The sequence below is a fragment of the Pseudophryne corroboree genome, chromosome 4 (assembly GCF_028390025.1).
Source record: "Pseudophryne corroboree isolate aPseCor3 chromosome 4, aPseCor3.hap2, whole genome shotgun sequence".
Classification (NCBI taxonomy): domain Eukaryota; kingdom Metazoa; phylum Chordata; class Amphibia; order Anura; family Myobatrachidae; genus Pseudophryne; species Pseudophryne corroboree.
Window position 1 is genome coordinate 317,282,694 of NC_086447.1, and position 19,684 is coordinate 317,302,377.

Below are 19,684 nucleotides of genomic sequence, written 5' to 3' on the forward strand. Positions count from 1 at the left end.
GTCAGTTGGGTGTCTGTTTTTTCCTATCTAATAGACCGGAAAAAAGACACCCAACCGACTTTTCAAACGTTTGAATTTCCCCCATTGAGTAGGTACAGGTTCTGGCTCCCATATCCAAAATTATTTCAGTGTGACTGAGGTAGTAACAACTTTGCTTTCTGATGGTTCAGTGTACACAAACTTTGCTTCATGCACAACATTATTAAAAATATTGTATAAAATTACCTTTTAGGCCAGGGGTGTCAAACTCAAATTCATCGGGGGCCGCATCAGCAGTTTGGTCCCCATCAAAGGGCCGGTTGTATCTGTAGGTCTGTGTCCACTCTTTATTATCATAAATTAATGTCACTGCATTCAATTATTACTGTTTTTTGTAATATGTGCCCAGCCATCTGCCCCCTTTTAAAGTGCCCAGCCATGTGCCCCCTTTTATAGTGCCCAGCCATGTGCCCCCTTTTAAAGTGCCCAGCCATGTGCCCCCTTTTAAAGTGCCCAGCCATGTGCCCCCTTTTATAGTGCCCAGCCATGTGCCCCCTTTTATAGTGCCCAGCCATGTGCCCCCTTTTATAGTGCCCAGCCATGTGCCCCCTTTTATAGTGCCCAGCCATGTGCCCCCTTTTATAGTGCCCAGCCATGTGCCCCCTTTTATAGTGCCCAGCCATCTGCCCCCTTTTATAGTGCCCAGCCATCTGCCCCCTTTTATAGTGCCCAGCCATCTGCCCCCTTTTATAGTGCCCAGCCATCTGCCCCCTTTTATAGTGCCCAGCCATGTGCCCCCTTTTATAGTGCCCAGCCATGTGCCCCCTTTTATAGTGCCCAGCCATCTGCCCCCTTTTATAGTGCCCAGCCATCTGCCCCCTCCATTTACTTTACTTACCTTTTACTTCTTTCTTTCTTTTACTTCTTTCTTCTTGCTCCTCTCCGCGGCGTCCGCGCGCTCCTCTGATCCCTGGAGATGTCGGGCGGACGTCACGTGATGACGTCACGTCCGACACCCAGGGAGCAGTGCGGGGCAGGAAGAAGTCGGGCCAGGTCCCGGAAGGTAAGTAAATTTTTTTTTTTTTTTTTTTTAACTTGAGCCATTTTTAAAATGAATTTACTCCGTGCAGGCACGGAGTAAATTCATTGAAAAAAAAAAAGGGGAGGCTGCAAGGCTGGCGGCGGCACCGCGGGCCATCAGACGAGGTCTGGCGGGCCGGATTTGGCCCGCGGGCCTTGTGTTTGACACCCCTGTTTTAGGCTATGTTTATTAGGTATATATGAAACATAAATGCATTTTGTGCTTGGACATCATATGCAAATATTCCAAGATGCAGAAAAATCTGAAATCCAAAATACTTCTGGTCCCAAGCATTTTGGATGTGGGATGATACTCAACCTGTGTAGGATTTTAAGTGTTCACGTTTTGCTTTTCTTCAGATGAAGCATTTTTCATTCTATATTAAATTCACAATGCCTGCTAGTATTGTACTTAAACATCACTTGTGCATTTTATTCTAATACCTAAGAGGAACATTTTATTAGTACTGTGCTAAACAATGCCTCATTCTAATATGCATATCTGTTTCCAGTGTACAAAGCAACTTGCAGCAGCATTTCATGAAGAGTTTGTTGTTAGAGAAGATTTAATGGGGTTGGCGATAGGTACACATGGAAATAACATCCAACAAGCCAGGAAGGTTCCTGGAATTACCGCTATTGAATTAGAAGAAGATAGTGGAACATTTCGAATCTATGGAGAGGTTGGTCCCATTTTTCAAAATTCTTTGATTCCACATAGTGAGTAACTTATGTTTATGATTATGAAAGGCTTGTTTGGATGAATTATTTTTTATTTCTCTATCGTCCTAGTGGATGCTGGGGTTCCTGAAAGGACCATGGGGAATAGCGGCTCCGCAGGAGACAGGGCACAAAAAGTAAAGCTTTAGGATCAGGTGGTGTGCACTGGCTCCTCCCCCTATGACCCTCCTCCAAGCCTCAGTTAGGTTTTTGTGCCCGGCCGAGAAGGGTGCAATCTAGGTGGCTCTCCTAAAGAGCTGCTTAGAAAAGTTTAGCTTAGGTTTTTTATTTTACAGTGAGTCCTGCTGGCAACAGGATCACTGCATCGAGGGACTTAGGGGAGAAGAAGTGAACTCACCTGCGTGCAGGATGGATTGGCTTCTTTGGCTACTGGACATTAGCTCCAGAGGGACGATCACAGGTACAGCCTGGATGGTCACCGGAGCCTCGCCGCCGGCCCCCTTGCAGATGCTGAAAAGAGAAGAAGGTCCAGAATCGGCGGCAGAAGACTCCTCAGTCTTCTTAAGGTAGGGCACAGCACTGCAGCTGTGCGCCATTGCTCTCAGCACACTTCACACGGCAGTCACTGAGGGTGCAGGGCGCTGGGGGGGGGGCGCCCTGGGCAGCAATGAAAATCCTTTTTTTGGCAAAAAAATACCTCACATATAGCCTCCGGGGCTATATGGAGATATTTAACCCCTGCCAGAATCCATTTTTAAGCGGGAGACGAGCCCGCCGAAAAGGGGGCGGGGCCTATCTCCTCAGCACACAGCGCCATTTCCTCACACAGTTCCGCTGGTCAGGAAGGCTCCCAGGCTCTCCCCTGCACTGCACTACAGAAACAGGGTTAAATCAAGAGAGGGGGGGCAAAATTTGGCGAAATTGTGATTTTATAAAAGCAGCTATAAGGGAGCACTTATTATAAGGCTATCCCTGTAAAATATAGCGCTTTGGTGTGTGCTGGCAAACTCTCCCTCTGTCTCCCCAAGGGGCTAGTGGGGTCCTGTCCTCTATCAGAGCATTCCCTGTGTGTGTGTGCTATATGTCGGTACGTGTGTGTCGACATGTATGAGGACGATGTTGGTGAGGAGGCAGAGCAAATTGCCTGTAATGGTGATGTCACTCTCTAGGGAGTCGACACCGAAATGGATGGCTTATTTATGGAATTACGTGATAATGTCAACATGCTGCAAGGTCGGTTGGCGACATGAGACGGCTGGCAAACAAATTAGTACCTGTCCAGGCGTCTCAAACACCGTCAGGGGCGTTAAAACGTCCTTTTACCTCAGTCGGTCGACAGACACAGACACGGACACTGATTTCAGTGTCGACGGTGAAGAAACAAACGTATTTCCCTTTAGGGCCACACGTTACTTGTTAAGGGCAATGAATGAGGTGTTACATATTTCTGATACTACAAGTACCACAAAAGAGGGTATTATGTGGGATGTGAAAAAACTACCTGTAGTTTTTCCTGAATCAGATAAATTAAATGAAGTGTGTGATGATGCGTGGGTTCCCCCCGATAGAAAATTATTGGCGGTATACCCTTTTCCCGCCAGAAGTTAGGGCGCGGTGGGAAACACCCCTTAGGGTGGATAAGGCGCTCACACGCTTATCAAAACAAGTGGCGGTACCGTCTATAGATAGGGCCGTCCTCAAGGAGCCAGCTGACAGGAGGCTGGAAAATATCATACAAAGTATATACACACATACTGGTGTTATACTGCGACCAGCGATCGCCTCAGCCTGGATGTGCAGAGCTGGGGTGGCTTGGTCGGATTCCCTGACTAAAAATATTGATACCCTTGACAGGGACAGTATTTTATTGACTATAGAGCATTTAAAGGATGCATTTCTATATATACGAGATGCACAGAGGGATATTTGCACTCTGGCATCAAGAGTAAGTGCGATGTCCATATCTGCCAGAAGATGTTTATGGACACGACAGTGGTCAGGTGATGCAGATTCCAAACGGCACAAAGGTGTATTGCCGTATAAAGGAAGAGGAGTTATTTGGGGGTCGGTCCATCGGACCTGGTGGCCACGGCAACTGCTGGAAAATCCACCGTTTTTACCCTAAGTCACATCTCTGCAGAAAAAGACACCGTCTTTTCAGCCTCAGTCCTTTCGTCCCTATAAGAGTCATATCTGCCCAGGGATAGAGGAAAGGGAAGAAGACTGCAGCAGGCAGCCCATTCCCAGGAACAGAAGCCTTCCACCGCTTCTGCCAAGCTCTCAGCATGACGCTGGGACCGTACAGGACCCCTGGATCCTACAAGTAGTATCCCAGGGGTACAGATTGGAATGTCGAGACGTTTCCCCCTCGCAGGCTCCTGAAGTCTGCTTTACCAAGGTCTCCCTCCGACAAGGAGGCAGTATGGTAAACAATTCACAAGCTGTATTCCCAGCAGGTGATAATCAAATTACCCCTCCTACAACAAGGAAAGGGGTATTATTCCACACTATATTGTGGTACTGAAGCCAGAAGGCTAGGTGAGACCTATTCTAAATCTAAAAAAATTTGAACACTTACAAAGGTTCAAATCAAGATGGAGTCACTCAGAGCAGTGATAACGAACCAGGAAGAAGGGGACTATATAGTGTCCCGGGACATCAGGGATGCTTACCTCCATGTCCCAAATTTGCCCTTCTCACTAAGGGTACTTCAGGTTCGTGGTACAGAACTGTCACTATCAGTTTCAGACGCTGCCGTTTGGATTGTCCACGGCACCCCGGGTCTTTACCAAGGTAATGGCCGAAATGATGATTCTTCTTCGAAGAAAAGGCATCTTAATTATCCCTTACTTGGACGATCTCCTGATAAGGGCAAAGTCCAGGGAACAGTTGGAGGTCGGAGTAGCACTATCTCGGATACTGCTACAACAGCACGGGTGGATTCTAAATATTCCAAAATCGCAGCTGATCCCGACGACACGTCTGCTGTGCCTAGGGATGATTCTGGACACAGTCCAGAAAAAGGTGTTTCTCCCGGAAGAGAAAGCCAGGGAGTTATCTGAGCTAGTCAGGAACCTCCTAAAACCAGGAAAAGTGTCAGTGCATCATTGCACAAGGGTCCTGGTAAAAATGGTGGCTTCCTACGAAGCAATTCCATTCGGCAGATTTCACGCAAGAACTTTTCAGTGGGATCTGCTGGACAAATGGTCCGGATCGCATCTTCAGATGCATCAGCAGATAACCCTATATCCAAGGACAAGGGTGTCTCTCCTGTGGTGGTTACAGAGTGCTCATCTTCTAGAGGGCCGCAGATTCGGCATTCAGGATTGGATGCTGGTGACCACGGAGGCCAGCCCGAGAGGCTGGGGAGCAGTCACACAAGGAAAAAATTTCCAGGGAGTGTGATCAAGTCTGGAGACTTTTCTCCACATAAATATACTGGAGCTAAGGGTAATTTTATAATGCTCTAAGCTTAGCAAGACCTCTGCTTCAAGGTCAGCCGGTATTGATCCAGTGGGAAAAACATCACGGCAGTCGCCCACGTAAACAGACAGGGCGGCACAAGAAGCAGGAGGGCAATGGCAAAAACTGCAAGGACTTTTCGCTGGGCGGAAAATCATGTGATAGCACTGTCAGCAGTGTTTCATTCCGGGAATGGAAACTGGGAAGCAGACTTCCTCAGCAGGCACGACCTCCACCCGGGAGAGTGGAAACTTCATCGGGAAGTTTTTCCACATGATTGTGAACCGTTGGGAAATACCAAAGGTGGACATGATGGCGTCCCGTCTGAACAAAAAACGGGACAGGTATTGCGCCAGGTCAAGAGACCCTCAGGCAATAGCTGTGGACGTTCTGGTAACACCGTGGGTGTACCAGTCGGTGTATGTGTTCCCTCCTCTGCTTCTCATACCTAAGGTACTGAGAATTATAAGACGTAGAGGAGTAAGAACTATACTCATGGCTCCGGATTGGCCAAGAAGGACTTGGTACCCGGAACTTCAAGAGATGCTCACAGAGGACTTATGGCCTCTGCCGCTAAGAAGGGACTTGCTTCAGCAAGTACCATGTCTGTTCCAAGACTTACCGCAGCTGCGTTTGACGGCATGGCGGTGGAACGCCGGATCCTAAGGGAAAAAGGCATTCCGGAAGAGGTCATTCCTACCCTGGTCAAAGCCAGGAAGGAGGTGACCGCACAACATTATCACCACATGTGGCGAAAATATGTTGCGTGGTGTGAGGCCAGGAAGGCCCCACGAAGAAATTTCAACTCGGTCGATTCCTGCATTTCCTGCAAACAGGAGTGTCTATGGGCCTCAAATTGGGGTCCATTAAGGTTCAAATTTCGGCTCTGTCGATTTTCTTCCAGAAAGAATTGGCTTCAGTTCCTGAAGTCCAGAAGTTTGTCAAGGGAGTATTGCATATACAACCCCCTTTTGTGCCTCCAGTGGCACTGTGGGATCTCAACGTAGTTCTGGGATTCCTCAAATCACATTGGTTTAAAACCAGTCAAATCTGTGGATTTGAAGCATCTCACATGAAAAGTGACCATGCTCTTGGCCCTGGCCTGGGCCAGGCGAGTGTCAAATTGGTGGTTTTTTTTCTCAAAAAAGCCCATATCTGTTTGTCCATTCGGACAGGGCAGAGCTGCGGACTCGTCCCCAGTTCTCTCCCTAAGGTGGTGTCAGTGTTTCACCTGAACCAGCTTATTGTGGTGCCTTGCGCCTACTAGGGACTTGGAGGACTCCAAGTTGCTAGATGTTGTCAGGGCCCTGAAAATATAGGTTCCAGAACGGCTGGAGTCAGGAAAACTGACTTGCTGTTATCCTGTATGCACCCAACAAACTGGGTGCTCTTGCTTCTAAGCAGACTATTGCTAGTTGGATGTGTAATACAATTCAGCTTGCACATTCTGTGGCAGGCCTGCCACAGCCAAAATATGTAAATGCCCATTCCACAAGGAAGGTGGGCTCATCTTGGGCGGCTGCCCGAGGGGTCTCGGCTTTACAACTTTGCCGAGCGGCTACTTAGTCAGGGGCAAACACGTTTGTAAAATCCTACAAATTTGATACCCTGGCTAAGGAGGACCTGGAGTTCTCTCATTCGGTGCTGCAGAGTCATCCGCACTCTCCCGCCCGTTTGGGAGCTTTGGTATAATCCCCATGGTCCTTTCAGGAACCCCAGCATCCACTAGGACGATAGAGAAAATAAGAATTTACTTACCGATAATTCTATTTCTCGGAGTCCGTAGTGGATGCTGGGCGCCCATCCCAAGTGCGGATTATCTGCAATACTTGTACATAGTTACAAAAATCGGGTTATTATTGTTGTGAGCCATCTTTTCAGAGGCTCCGCTGTTATCATACTGTTAACTGGGTTCAGATCACAGGTTGTACAGTGTGATTGGTGTGGCTGGTATGAGTCTTACCCGGGATTCAAAATCCTTCCTTATTGTGTACGCTCGTCCGGGCACAGTATCCTAACTGAGGCTTGGAGGAGGGTCATAGGGGGAGGAGCCAGTGCACACCACCTGATCCTAAAGCTTTACTTTTTGTGCCCTGTCTCCTGCGGAGCCGCTATTCCCCATGGTCCTTTCAGGAACCCCAGCATCCACTACGGACTCCGAGAAATAGAATTATCGGTAAGTAAATTCTTATTTTTGTTTCTCTGCTGATATACTATGATTATTTTTGGCAAATTTACTCTACAAATGACAAATAGGACCTGATGGAGTGCAGTCATAAATGTGCTATACACCATATCATTGCTTTTAGTAATTTTCTTTTATCCAGCGATGCATTACAAATTAACTTTCTCATACATCTAATCTGGGGGGCACTACTTGCCATATATTGCTGGAGGAGCTCCAAAAGGAACTTGCACTTAATACCAACTATCACTTTAAACACAGGAGTTTCTACCATCTGCAACCCCTGATCTCCAGTGTTTAAATGTCCCTGGAAGCTGGGCTTCTTTTCTGTTTGTTTTGTGTTTCTTCAGTGTGCTTTTACTGAGGGATGTGTGCTGCAGCGGAAGACACTGAGCAGTGCAGGAGGAGGGTTTTCAGGGTTTATACTGCATTACATTCACTGCTCCAGTTCTCCTGTTTCCACCCCTACTCGGGGACCACCTGGGTCAGTGCCAGACTGCCCATCTGGCATATGGTCTGGTGGGCCAGCCCCACAGAGAGCTGGGAAGGCCGCGTGCAGCGTTCTGGTTTTGGCACCCCATCTGAAATGTGTGTCTCCATGAAAATGGGGGAGTGCTTCGAGTCCATGGCCCCGTGAGCAGTGTATATTTTAAGGAAAATGTCGGCATCCTGCTAGTCCGTGCCCCACTGTGATATGCATGCGCCTTCACAAATGCTCCTTATCCCCAGTCCGTTCCTGGTCAGTGTCGAGCCTATGCCATCACCCTTCCAGAGGGGGCCAATGGCGGAGTATGGCGATGATATCTTGCCAGGTTTTTCCTGCAGCTCCTCTCTTCTTACTGGAGGAGCATGGGACAGGCAGTTTGAGAAAGGGCTACCTTCTGGTTACTATAAATTGTGCTCGTTTCCCTGCTGTATGTTATTTCCCTGTATGCCAGTACACGGCTGTTATTGCAATATGCTCTGCATACAAGTACCTGTCTGTGATTTTGCACAGCATTCTTGGAGTAACAGTACTTTCTTTAACAGGACGTTTTCCTGCTGCATGTAAGCTTTTCCCCTCCACGATTCAGGGATCAGTGTTCACTGCCTTCTGCTGTAACATAGCACATTGATACTTTCTAGAGGCTGTCTGCAGATGCCTTTAAGTATGCTTGCTGGCAGGGCTCAGTACTGAGTCAGGCTCACCTATTACATCTATGGGATTGTCACAGATTCTTCGCCTACATTTTCATGTGCTGTGGAATTGGCCCTTATCAACTGTAACACGTCATTTGTCTGTTGTCCTGGTTGGAGCCTCAGCAGGGTCAGTCCTACCAGTCTGTAGGTGATGCACCAGTGTGCTTAGCACCTTTTAAATGTGGATTATCACTTGAGCAACTGCAACACCGACTGACCCAGCAACAGTGCGATTGGCATACAGACTTGCCAATGGTCCACTTGATATATCTTGCCAGGTATCACAACTGGGTGGATGTTTAAATGTTACCTATATCTTGCCAGGCATCACAACTGGGTGGATGTTTAAATGTTACCGTTTCAATGGCTGGTTCCTTCAGCCAGCATAACGGGTTGGTCAGTAAGTTGCCCGTACACACAGGCACATGTACAGACATATTGGCATCTGCCCGTCTGAACACTGTTAGGTATTTTGTGCATACACATGATTACTGATGCACTTAATATATTGATCATCAGCTGTACGAGCGATATATTGCATAGTGTATAGCCATCATTTGTGTGTATGTATATATGTGTGTGTATATATTTGTATATATATATACACACACACACACACACACACACACACACACACACACACACACACACACACACACACACACACACACACACGTGTGTGTGTGTGTGTATGTATATATATATTAAAATATAAATATATATATATATAATCTCTCTCTATCTAGAGATAAAGATTCAGAGGGGGCACTCTCCAGACTTTTCAACATACACAAATGTTCATTTATTTGTAATATACTTTACATGATCAGCATAATGACAAGATTGTCCTCAAGCGCTTTCGACCCAGCACGGGCCTTCCTCAGGAGGCACTGCACATCAGTAGCAGCTTCAAGCAAAATAGAACAGAGATCCAGACATCCAGCAGTAACGCTGGTCCTGCCTGAATGGCTCTAAATACCCTTACCAATCAAAATTGGTGCCAACAATACTATGACATCATCACTCTGAGACAGATAATTTAACTTACTCTGTTGCCTAACAAACTAGTCACCAGCATTTCAATAAAATATTTCAATAATTGCAAGCTTAAAGCACATATACCTACATCCTGTAAATAGAGTGTGGGACACTGGATCTAAACCAGCCCGTCTCAAGCAGCCGCCGCGTCCCGGCGCGAGGCACTTCCGGTCCGTGGAACGCACGCGTCACCCGGCCGGAAGTGGACAAGCGCCGCATGGAACGCAAACAGGAAGAGGTGCGCTGGTATTCATCGACAAAGAACACATTTTTAGAGAAACCGTTCAATTAATCATATCTACACCAAATGTCCTTAAACCACACTAGCCATCCCCTCCATATAATAAACTAATAGAAGAGAAGATATATAAGTATGTCAACATACAGGGGGTACCGTGCATATAGACTGCAAAACACGGGGCAGTAGAGCCAGACAGTGCAATAAAAACATTCCCCAAACCCTATCAATAATATTAACTAATTAGATCCTCAGTGTGCACAGGTGGAGAAATGATGCACTGCAACATATAAAGCTCTCATTTCTTGAACAATGTAACAATGTTTAATTAAGCAGGCTCATCGTCCCTCCATTGCACACTAAGGATCACAGCAATAAATCTTAAAGCCAAACCAAACATATATCAAATTATATACATATACATTAACGAAAAAAAGAGCATATCAGGTGCATCGGGCAAGGTCTATATCCTATAGATCAAGGAGTAATATGTCAGCGTAGAAATTTTTTTAAAGGGTTTGACTCATTCAAACAATTTGGTGTCACTGAACCCAGTCTGTGTATCCATCTTGCTTCTAATTTTTTTTTAGAAGAAGTGAACGGTCCCCCCCTCTATTGGGGACAGGGACCCAATCAATGATCCTGCATTTTAACGAAGCTACTTGATGTCCTACGTTTAAGAAATGTTGGGCCACCGGTTTATCTGTACGAACTGTTTGGAGTGCTTGTCAAGTATGTCAACCCCCTGTATGTTGACATACTTATCCTCTCTTCTGTTATTATATGGAGGGGATGGCTAGTGTGGTTTAAGGACATTTGGTGTAGATATGATTAATTGAACGGTTTCTCTAAAAAAGTGTTTTGTCGGTGAATACCAGCGCCCCTCTTCCTGTTTGCGTTCCATGCGGCGCTTGTCCACTTCCGGCCGGGTGACGCGTGCGTTCCACAGACCGGAAGTGCCTCGCGCCGAGACGCGGCGGCTGCTTGAGACGGGCTGGTTTAGATCCAGTGTCCCACACTCGATTTACAGGATGTAGGCATATGTGCTTTAAGCTTGCAATTACTGAAATATTTTATTGAAATGCTGGTGACTAGTTTGTTAGGCAACAGAGTAAGTTAAATTATCTGTCTCAGAGTGATGATGTCATAGTATTGTTGGCGCCAATTTTGATTGGTAAGGGTATTTAGAGCCATTCAGGCAGGACCAGCGTTACTGCTGGATGTCTGGATCTCTGTTCTATTTTGCTTGAAGCTGCTACTGATGTGCAGTGCCTCCTGAGGAAGGCCCGTGCTGGGCCGAAAGCGCTTGAGGACAATCTTGTCATTATGCTGATCATGTAAAGTATATTACAAATAAATGAACATTTGTGTATGTTGAAAAGTCTGGAGAGTGCCCCCTCTGAATCTTTATCTACAATTTCAATACCTTGGTATTTGAGTACTCATTAGGCATCTGTGTAAATGTATGTTTAATTATATACGGAGACTGTGCTCTTTATCACTATATAGACGGCATGTACATGGCTAGGCACACTTTAACTAAGCATGGTATTATGGAGTATTTATACTTAATGAAAAATGTACATACTACTCCTTCAGTACTCTGCACCATTTTGTCATTGAGAGGGAGGGTTGTGCTTATCTAATGCAGTAGACATTGACTCGTTCTGCAGAAATACATGTTGCAAATTTGTTGACTAGTAATTGTGCATAGTTCCTTGGGGCAGTTATGTATCAGGCATTCAGTCTCCGCTTTTTGACCTGTGTGTGTGTGAGTGATCCCTTTTAGTACAGTATCTAAAGATATTTATAGATCTAATTTCTCTAACGTCCTAGTGGATGCTGGGGACTCCGTAAGGACCATGGGGAATAGACGGGCTCCGCAGGAGACAGGGCACTTTAAGAAAGAATTAGGACTACTGGTGTGCACTGGCTCCTCCCTCTATGTCCCTCCTCCAGACCTCAGTTAGAATCTGTGCCCAGACAGAGCTGGGTGCACTTTAGTGAGCTCTCCTGAGCTTGCTAATAAGAAAGTATTTTGTTAGGATTTTTTATTTTCAGGGAGCTCTGCTGGCAACAGACTCTCTGCTACGTGGGACTGAGGGGAGAGAAGCAGACCTACTAACTGCCGATAGGTCATGCTTCTTAGGCTACTGGACACCATTAGCTCCAGAGGGATCGAACACAGGAACGCACCCTTGGTCGTCCGATCCCAGAGCCGCGCCGCCGTCCCCCTCGCAGAGCCAGAAGCCGGCGTGAGAAGCAAAAAGACGTCAAAAGCGGCGGCAGAAGACTCCAGTCTTCAAATGAGGTAGCGCACAGCACTGCAGCTGTGCGCCATTGCTCCCACAGTAAACCCACACACTCCGGTCACTGTAGGGCGCAGGGGGGGGGCGCCCTGGGCAGCAATTAGGTACCTCTTGGCAAAAGCAGCATATATACAGTTGGGCACTGTATATATGCATGAGCCCCCGCCATTATTTTACACAAAATCGCGGGACAGAAGCCCGCCGCTGAGGGGGCGGGGCTTCTTCCTCAGCACTCACCAGCGCCATTTTTTCTCCACAGCTCCGCTGAGAGGAAGCTCCCCAGGCTCTCCCCTGCAGAAGCACGATAGAAGAGGGTGAAAAGAGAGGGGGGGGGCACATAAATTTGGCGTAAAAACAATATATACAGCAGCTACTGGGTTAACACTACGTTACTGTGTGATTCCTGGGTCATATAGCACTGGGGTGTGTGCTGGCATACTCTGTCTCTCCAAGGGGCCTTGTGGGGGAACGGTCTTCAAATAAAGCATCCCCTGTCTGTGTGGTGTGTCGGTACGTGTGTGTCGACATGTCTGAGGTAAAAGGCTCCCCTAAGGAGGAAATAGAGCAAATGTGTGTGTGAGGGTGTCTCCGTCGACAACGCCGACACCTGTTGGATATGTGTAATTAAGTGCTAAGGTGAATTTATTGCACAAAAGATTAGAGAACAGACAGGAAATCTACCCATGTCTGTCCCTCTGTCGCAGAGACCTGCTCACTATCCAAAATAATAAACACTGATGTCGACACGAAGATTGACTCCAGTGTCGACTGCGATAATGCAAAGTTACAGCCAAAATGGCAGAAAAGTATTCAATATATGATTATTGTAATAAAAGATGATTTGCATATCACTGATGACTCATCTGTCCCTGACACAAGGGTACACATGTTTAAGGGGAAGAAAGCTGAGGTAAATTTCCCTCCTCTCATGAGGAAAAAGAGCGGGAATCTCCAGACAAGAGACTGCAGTTTCCCATAAAGAATTCTCAAGCAGTATCCTTTCCCCACTAGGGCCAGGATACGATGGGAATCTTCCCCTAGGGTGTCACGTTTGCCCAAAAGGTAACCTATCGTAACAGCTATTCTCAGGGATCCTGCACAGACCGGCGATTGTGTCGGCATGGGTTTATAGCGCTAGGGCAGCGTGGACAGGTACCTTATCAGCAGAGATTGAGACCCTAGTATGTAGATATATATAGATATATGTATATATAGAGATATATGTATGTATGTATGTATGTATGTATATATAGAGAGAGAGATATATATATATATATATATATATATATATATATTAAAGATGCTGTCTTAAGAGATAGAGATAGAGATAGATATATATATATATATATATATATATATATATATATATATATATATATATATATATATATATATATATATATATATAAAACATGCCCAAAGAGACATGAGTATACTTGGTCCTAGAGACAAAGCTATGTCGATTTCTGCTTGACGTGTCCTGTAGAATATGCAATGGAAAGATGATGCCGACTTAAGAGGCATATGGAAGGCTGAGGATTGTGTGGAGAAGGGTTCTCGGACCTGGTCTCCACAGCTATAGCTGGTAATTCTGATATTTTGCCTTATATTCCTGCACAGCCTAGGAAAGCACGACATTATCAAATGCAGCCCTTAGAACAAAGAAACAAGAAAGTCCGAGGTGCGTCCTTTCTTGCCAGAGGCGGGGGCAGAGGAAAGAAGCTGCACAACACAGCTAGGTCCCAGGAACAGTAGTCCTCCCCGGCCTCTACAAAAATCCACCGCATGTCGCTGGGGCTCCACAGGCGGAGCTAGGCCCGGTGGGGGCACGCCTGCGTAAGTTCAGCCACAAGTGGGTTCACTCCCTGTTAGATCCCTGGGCATTAGATATTGTGTCTCAGTGTCTCAGGGATGCAAGCTAGACTTTGAGAAGATGCCCCCTCACCGACGGCCCTGCCGGCTTCCCCCCACGAGAGGGAAACAGTGTTAACTGCAATTCACAAATTGTATCTTCAGCAGGTGGTGGTCAAGGTTCCCCTCCTTCAACAAGAAAAGGGTTATTATTCGACCATGTTTGTAGTACCGAAACCGGACTGTTCGGTCAGACCCATATTGAATTTAAAATCCCTGAACATATACCTGAAAAGGTTCAAGTTCAAGATGGAATCGCTCAGAGCGGTCATCGCAAGCCTGGAAGGGGGGGATTTTATGGTGTCTCTGGACATAAAGGATGCATACCTTCATGTCCCCATTTATCCACCTCATCAGGCGTACCTCAGATTTGTGGTACAGGATTGTCATTACCCATTCCAGACGTTGCCGTTTGGTCTGTCCACGGCACCGAGAATATTTACCAAGGTAATGGCAGAAATTATGGTGCTTCTGCGAAAGCAAGGAGTCACAATTATCCCATACTTGGACGATCTCCTCATAAAGGCGAGGTCCAGAGAGCAGTTGCTGATCAGCGTAGCACACTCTCGGGAAGTGTTGCAACAGCACGGCTGGATTCTGAATATTCCAAAGTCTCAGCTGATTCCTACGACGCATCTGCCCTTCCTGGGCATGATTCTGGACACAGACCAGAAGAAGGTTTTTCTCCCGGCGGAGAAGGCTCAGGAGCTCGTGACTCTGGTCAGAGGCCTCTTAAAACCAAAACAGGTGTCGGTGCATCAATGCACGCGAGTCCTGGGAAAGATGGTGGCGTCATACGAAGCCATTCCCTTCGGCAGGTTCCATGCGAGGACCTTTCAGTGGGATCTGTTGGACAGGTGGTCCGGATCGCATCTTCAGATGCAGCGGCTGATCACCCTATCCCCCAGGGCCAGGGTGTCTCTTCTGTGGTGGCTGCAGAGTGCTCACCTTATCGAGGGTCGCAGGTTCGGCATTCAGGACTGGGTCCTGGTGACCACGGATGCAAGCCTCCGAGGGTGGGGGGCAGTCACACAGGGAAGATATTTCCAGGGTCTGTGGTCAAGTCAGGAGACTTGTCTGCACATCAATATCCTGGAACTAAGGGCCATATTCAACGCCCTAAGTCAAGCGGAGTCTCTGCTTCGCAACCAACCGGTGCTGATTCAGGTAGACAACATCACCGCAGAGGCTCATGTAAACCGCCAAGGCGGCACAAGGAGCAGGGTGGCGATGGCGGAAGCCACCAGAATTCTTCGCGGGGCGGAGAATCACGTAAAAGCACTGTCAGCAGTGTTCATTCCGGGAGTGCACAACTGGGAAGCAGACTTCCTCAGCAGGCACAACCTCCACCCGGGAGAGTGGGGACTTCATCAAGAAGTCTTCACACAGATTACAAGTCGTTGGGAACTGCCACAGGTGGACATGATGGCATCCCGCCTCAACAAAAAGCTACAAATGTATTGCGCCAGGTCAAGAGACCCTCAGGCGATAGCTGTGGACGCACTAGTGACACCGTGGGTGTTCCAGTCTGTTTATATGTTTCCTCCTCTTCATCTCATACCCAAGGTGCTGAGAATCGTAAGAAAAAGAGGAGTGAGAACAATACTCATTGTTCCGGATTGGCCAAGAAGGACTTGCAAGAAATGCTCACAGAGGACCCATGGCCTCTGCCTCTCAGACAGGATCTGTTGCAACAGGGGCCCTGTCTGTTCCAAGACTTACCGCGGCTGCGTTTGACGGCATGGCGGTTGAACGCCGGATCCTAGCAGAAAAAGGCATTCCGGATGAGGTTATTACTATGCTAATAAAGGCTAGGAAGGACGTGACGGCTAAGCTTTATCACCATATAGGGCGAAAATATGTTGCTTGGCGGGATCTTAACGTGGTGTTGAGTTTCCTGAAATCACACTGGTTTGAGCCACTTAAAACCGTGGAGTTAAAATATCTCACGTGGAAGGTGGTCATGCTGTTGGCCTTAGCTTTGGCTAGGCGTGTGTCAGAATTGGCGGCTTTGTCACATAAAAGCCCGTACCTGGTTTTCCATATGGACAGGGCAGAATTATGGACTCGTCCGCAATTTCTGCCAAAAGTGGTGTCATCTTTTCATTTGAACCAACCTATTGTGGTGCCTGCGGCTACTCGTGACTTGGAGGATGCCAAGTTACTAGAGGTAGTCAGGGCTTTGAAGGTTTATGTAGCCAGAACGGCTAGAGTCAGGAAAACGGAGTCGCTGTTTATCCTGTATGCATCCAACAAGCTGGGTGCTCCTGCTTCAAAGCAAACTATTGCTCGCTGGATCTGTAACACGATTCAGCAGGCTCATTCTGCGGCTGTATTGCCGCCTCCAAAATCGGTAAAAGCCCATTCCACAAGGAAGGTGGGCTCTTCTTGGGCGGCTGTCCGAGGGGTCTCGGCATTACAGTTTTGCCGAGCAGCTACTTGGTCGGGTTCAAACACTTTTGCAAAATTCTACAAGTTTGATACCCTGGCTGCGGAGGACCTTGTGTTTGCTCATTCGGTGCTGCAGAGTCATCCGCACTCTCCCGCCCGTTTGGGAGCTTTGGTATAATCCCCATGGTCCTTACGGAGTCCCCAGCATCCACTAGGACGTTAGAGAATATAAGATTTTACTTACCGGTAAATCTATTTCTCGTAGTCCGTAGTGGATGCTGGGCGCCCGTCCCAAGTGCCGCCAATTCTGACACATGCCTAGCCAAAGCTAAGGCCAACAGCATGACCACCTTCCTGTGTTCCTGTGTTCGATCCCTCTGGAGCTAATGGTGTCCAGTAGCCTAAGAAGCATGACCTATCGGCAGTTAGTAGGTCTGCTTCTCTCCCCTCAGTCCCACGTAGCAGAGAGTCTGTTGCCAGCAGAGCTCCCTGAAAATAAAAAATCCTAACAAAATACTTTCTTATTAGCAAGCTCAGGAGAGCTCACTAAAGTGCACCCAGCTCTGTCCGGGCACAGATTCTAACTGAGGTCTGGAGGAGGGACATAGAGGGAGGAGCCAGTGCACACCAGTATTCCTAATTCTTTCTTAAAGTGCCCTGTCTCCTGCGGAGCCCGTCTATTCCCCATGGTCCTTACGGAGTCCCCAGCATCCACTACGGACTATGAAAAATAGATTTACCGGTAAGTAAAATCTTATTTTTTGAGTAGAGTCAAGATAACTATATATGTAACTGGCATGAATAGTCATTGATTACTATACTCCACCTTCATAGTTCAGATCTGAAAACTTTAGGTATCTTTTCAGGATTAGATGGTCAACTGTAATGCGTAAGCCAGTCATTATAATAATTATATTTTCTCTTACAGTCAGGTTCCCTCCAATGATTTATCCAGTAGTGAAATTTTCATTATGTTAAAATTAGGCTTGTGTAAAATTTGTGCTGCTTATCTCCTTTGTATAAGTTTGGATGCATACTAATGGGGCTAGTGTCCATGTGTCTGAATTGTGTAAAAGCAATTATGTGAACACACATCTTTACAAATTTTGTGGTTTCTCTTTAGAGTGCAGAAGCAGTCAAGAAGGCACGGAGCTATCTGGAGTTTGTGGAAGATTTCATTCAGGTTCCCAGAAACCTTGTTGGTAAGATTTTCTTTGATCCAGTTATGTATTTTACTGGTGTGTTATGAAGAACACTGCTCAGCCACAAAATAATTTTGTGTAGACTGAATTCTGTTTTATAACTATGACTTGATATTCTAAAATCCATCTTTTCTGCTGCACCCCGCACTGGGCTCCACAAGGATAGACATTGGGGTGTAGAGTAGGATGTTGATCCGAAGCACCAACAGGCTCAAAAGCTTTGACCTTCTTCCCAAGATGCATAGCGCCGCCTCCTATATCACCCCGCCTCCGTGCACAGGAGCTCAGTTTTGTAGTTGGTGCTTGCAGTGCAAGCATGTAACAGGAAGGGCTGCACAGCAGCTCTAGAAAAAGCTTTTTCCGAGGAAAAAAAGAAGACTACAAGGGTTGTAGCAGAGGCGCAGATTGTGTTAATGTCAGTAGACATCACCTGCTGCAGCTCCATCTCTCCCCCAGCGGCGCTGTACACTCCCGCGCCCTGGTTGCCGGGTACCTACAGCAGGAGGCTCTGGTTTTCTTCCAAGTCAGTCACACACGGCTGGGGCTCTCCGGGATCACGTGGCCGCACTTCGGGAGGAGGTAAGTGGGTCCCGCTCGCGGGACCTGCGCTTTACCGCGATCCGGCGCGGCCGGTGGGAGGTGGGCCGCGCGCGCTGGCGGTGGACACTGTGGCAAACAGGCGATCCTACTAGGTCACCAGGGCAAGGGTACAAGTCAGGTTTTCTCTCATAAAGCTAGTTATATTGGCCCGCAGTACCTGGTGGTTAAGCCAGCAGAGGGGATAAGGCTTAGACCTGTAGCCCCTACCCCGACCCCAGGGCGCCATTTACAGTAAATGTTCCCGCCCTGGAGCTGCATATCTCTATCTCTTCCTCACTCCCTGTCAGTGTTTAGGGGCCATTTCCCCAGCTACACTGTTCCTGGGACTGCTTGGGCAAATCCTCCTTTGTAAAGCCGCCTGATAGTCAGCGCTGTGCCTTTACAAGACACTTAAGTATTCTACATGTCGTTTAGACAGTGTTGGTTAAAAAAGTGCATTTAGTCAGGGCTATCTGGTACAAGTACCCGGTGATATACATCCAGTCTTTACTGTGCAGTGTTATATCTATTGATTACATAGCTATATATAAGCTAGTCCAGTGCAGTATTATTGCTTGTCATAACTTCTGCATTGTACAAACGGTGACTGTGTGTGCATTGGCTTGCTGTGTGACCTCCATTTCGTGTCTCTAACTCAGCTTGCTATCCCTATATTCTATAACCTGAGGGGGCTAGGTGCGTCAGGTTTGTAATACATGATAAAGGATATTCACAAGATATACTTAAATTGTATTTGTCTCTGTGATTTTAGTCGCCATATCTTTCCTGAATCCCTGTTTGTGCTGATAACACTGTGCAGGGGTTTGGGTCAGGTATTGTGCTGCTGACAAATTGTACTATGTTACCTTATACTGCAAGTTATAACATGTCTGCTTATGAGGGTAACGGTTCTGGGGCTGAACACACTGGTAGTGGTGCTGAGGCCACAGATACTTTTGAGGAAATTACAGCAGCTGAGGGCTCTGGTTCTGGGGGTTCCTGGCCCCCAAGTGGGACTTTAGCAACGGGGGTCCAGAATGACCCGCCGTGGGCTACTGTCTCTACGCTACTGAATGCGCTAGTTACTAAACTAACGCCCCCTATGGAACCTCCTATGCCGGTTAGAGATGTGCACCGGAAATTTTTCGGGTTTTGGTTTTGGGTTCGGTTCCGTGGCCGTGTTTTGGGTTCGAACGCGTTTTGGCAAAACCTCACCGAATTTTCTCTGACGTCCTAAGTGGATGTTGGGGACTCCGTCAGGACCATGGGGAATAGCGGCTCCGCAGGAGACAGGGCACAAAAATAAAGCTTTAGGATCAGGTGGTGTGCACTGGCTCCTCCCCCTATGACCCTCCTCCAAGCCTCAGTTAGGTTTCTCTATCGTCCTAAGTGGATGCTGGGGTTCCTGAAAGGACCAGGGGGATAGCGGCTCCGCAGGAGACAGGGCACA

General features: G+C 47.3%; 1 protein-coding gene across 2 annotated transcripts in view; it reads left to right on the forward strand.

Moving 5' to 3' along the window:
* FXR1 (FMR1 autosomal homolog 1) overlaps positions 1-19,684 on the forward strand; it is a 244,414-nt gene that overhangs the window by 163,103 nt on the left and 61,627 nt on the right. For both annotated transcript variants that reach the window (XM_063916328.1, XM_063916327.1), the window contains exons 8-9: positions 1,572-1,742; positions 17,577-17,655. In XM_063916328.1, the coding sequence (XP_063772398.1) occupies positions 1,572-1,742; positions 17,577-17,655 (250 nt within the window). The remainder of the gene's footprint in view (positions 1-1,571; positions 1,743-17,576; positions 17,656-19,684) is intronic.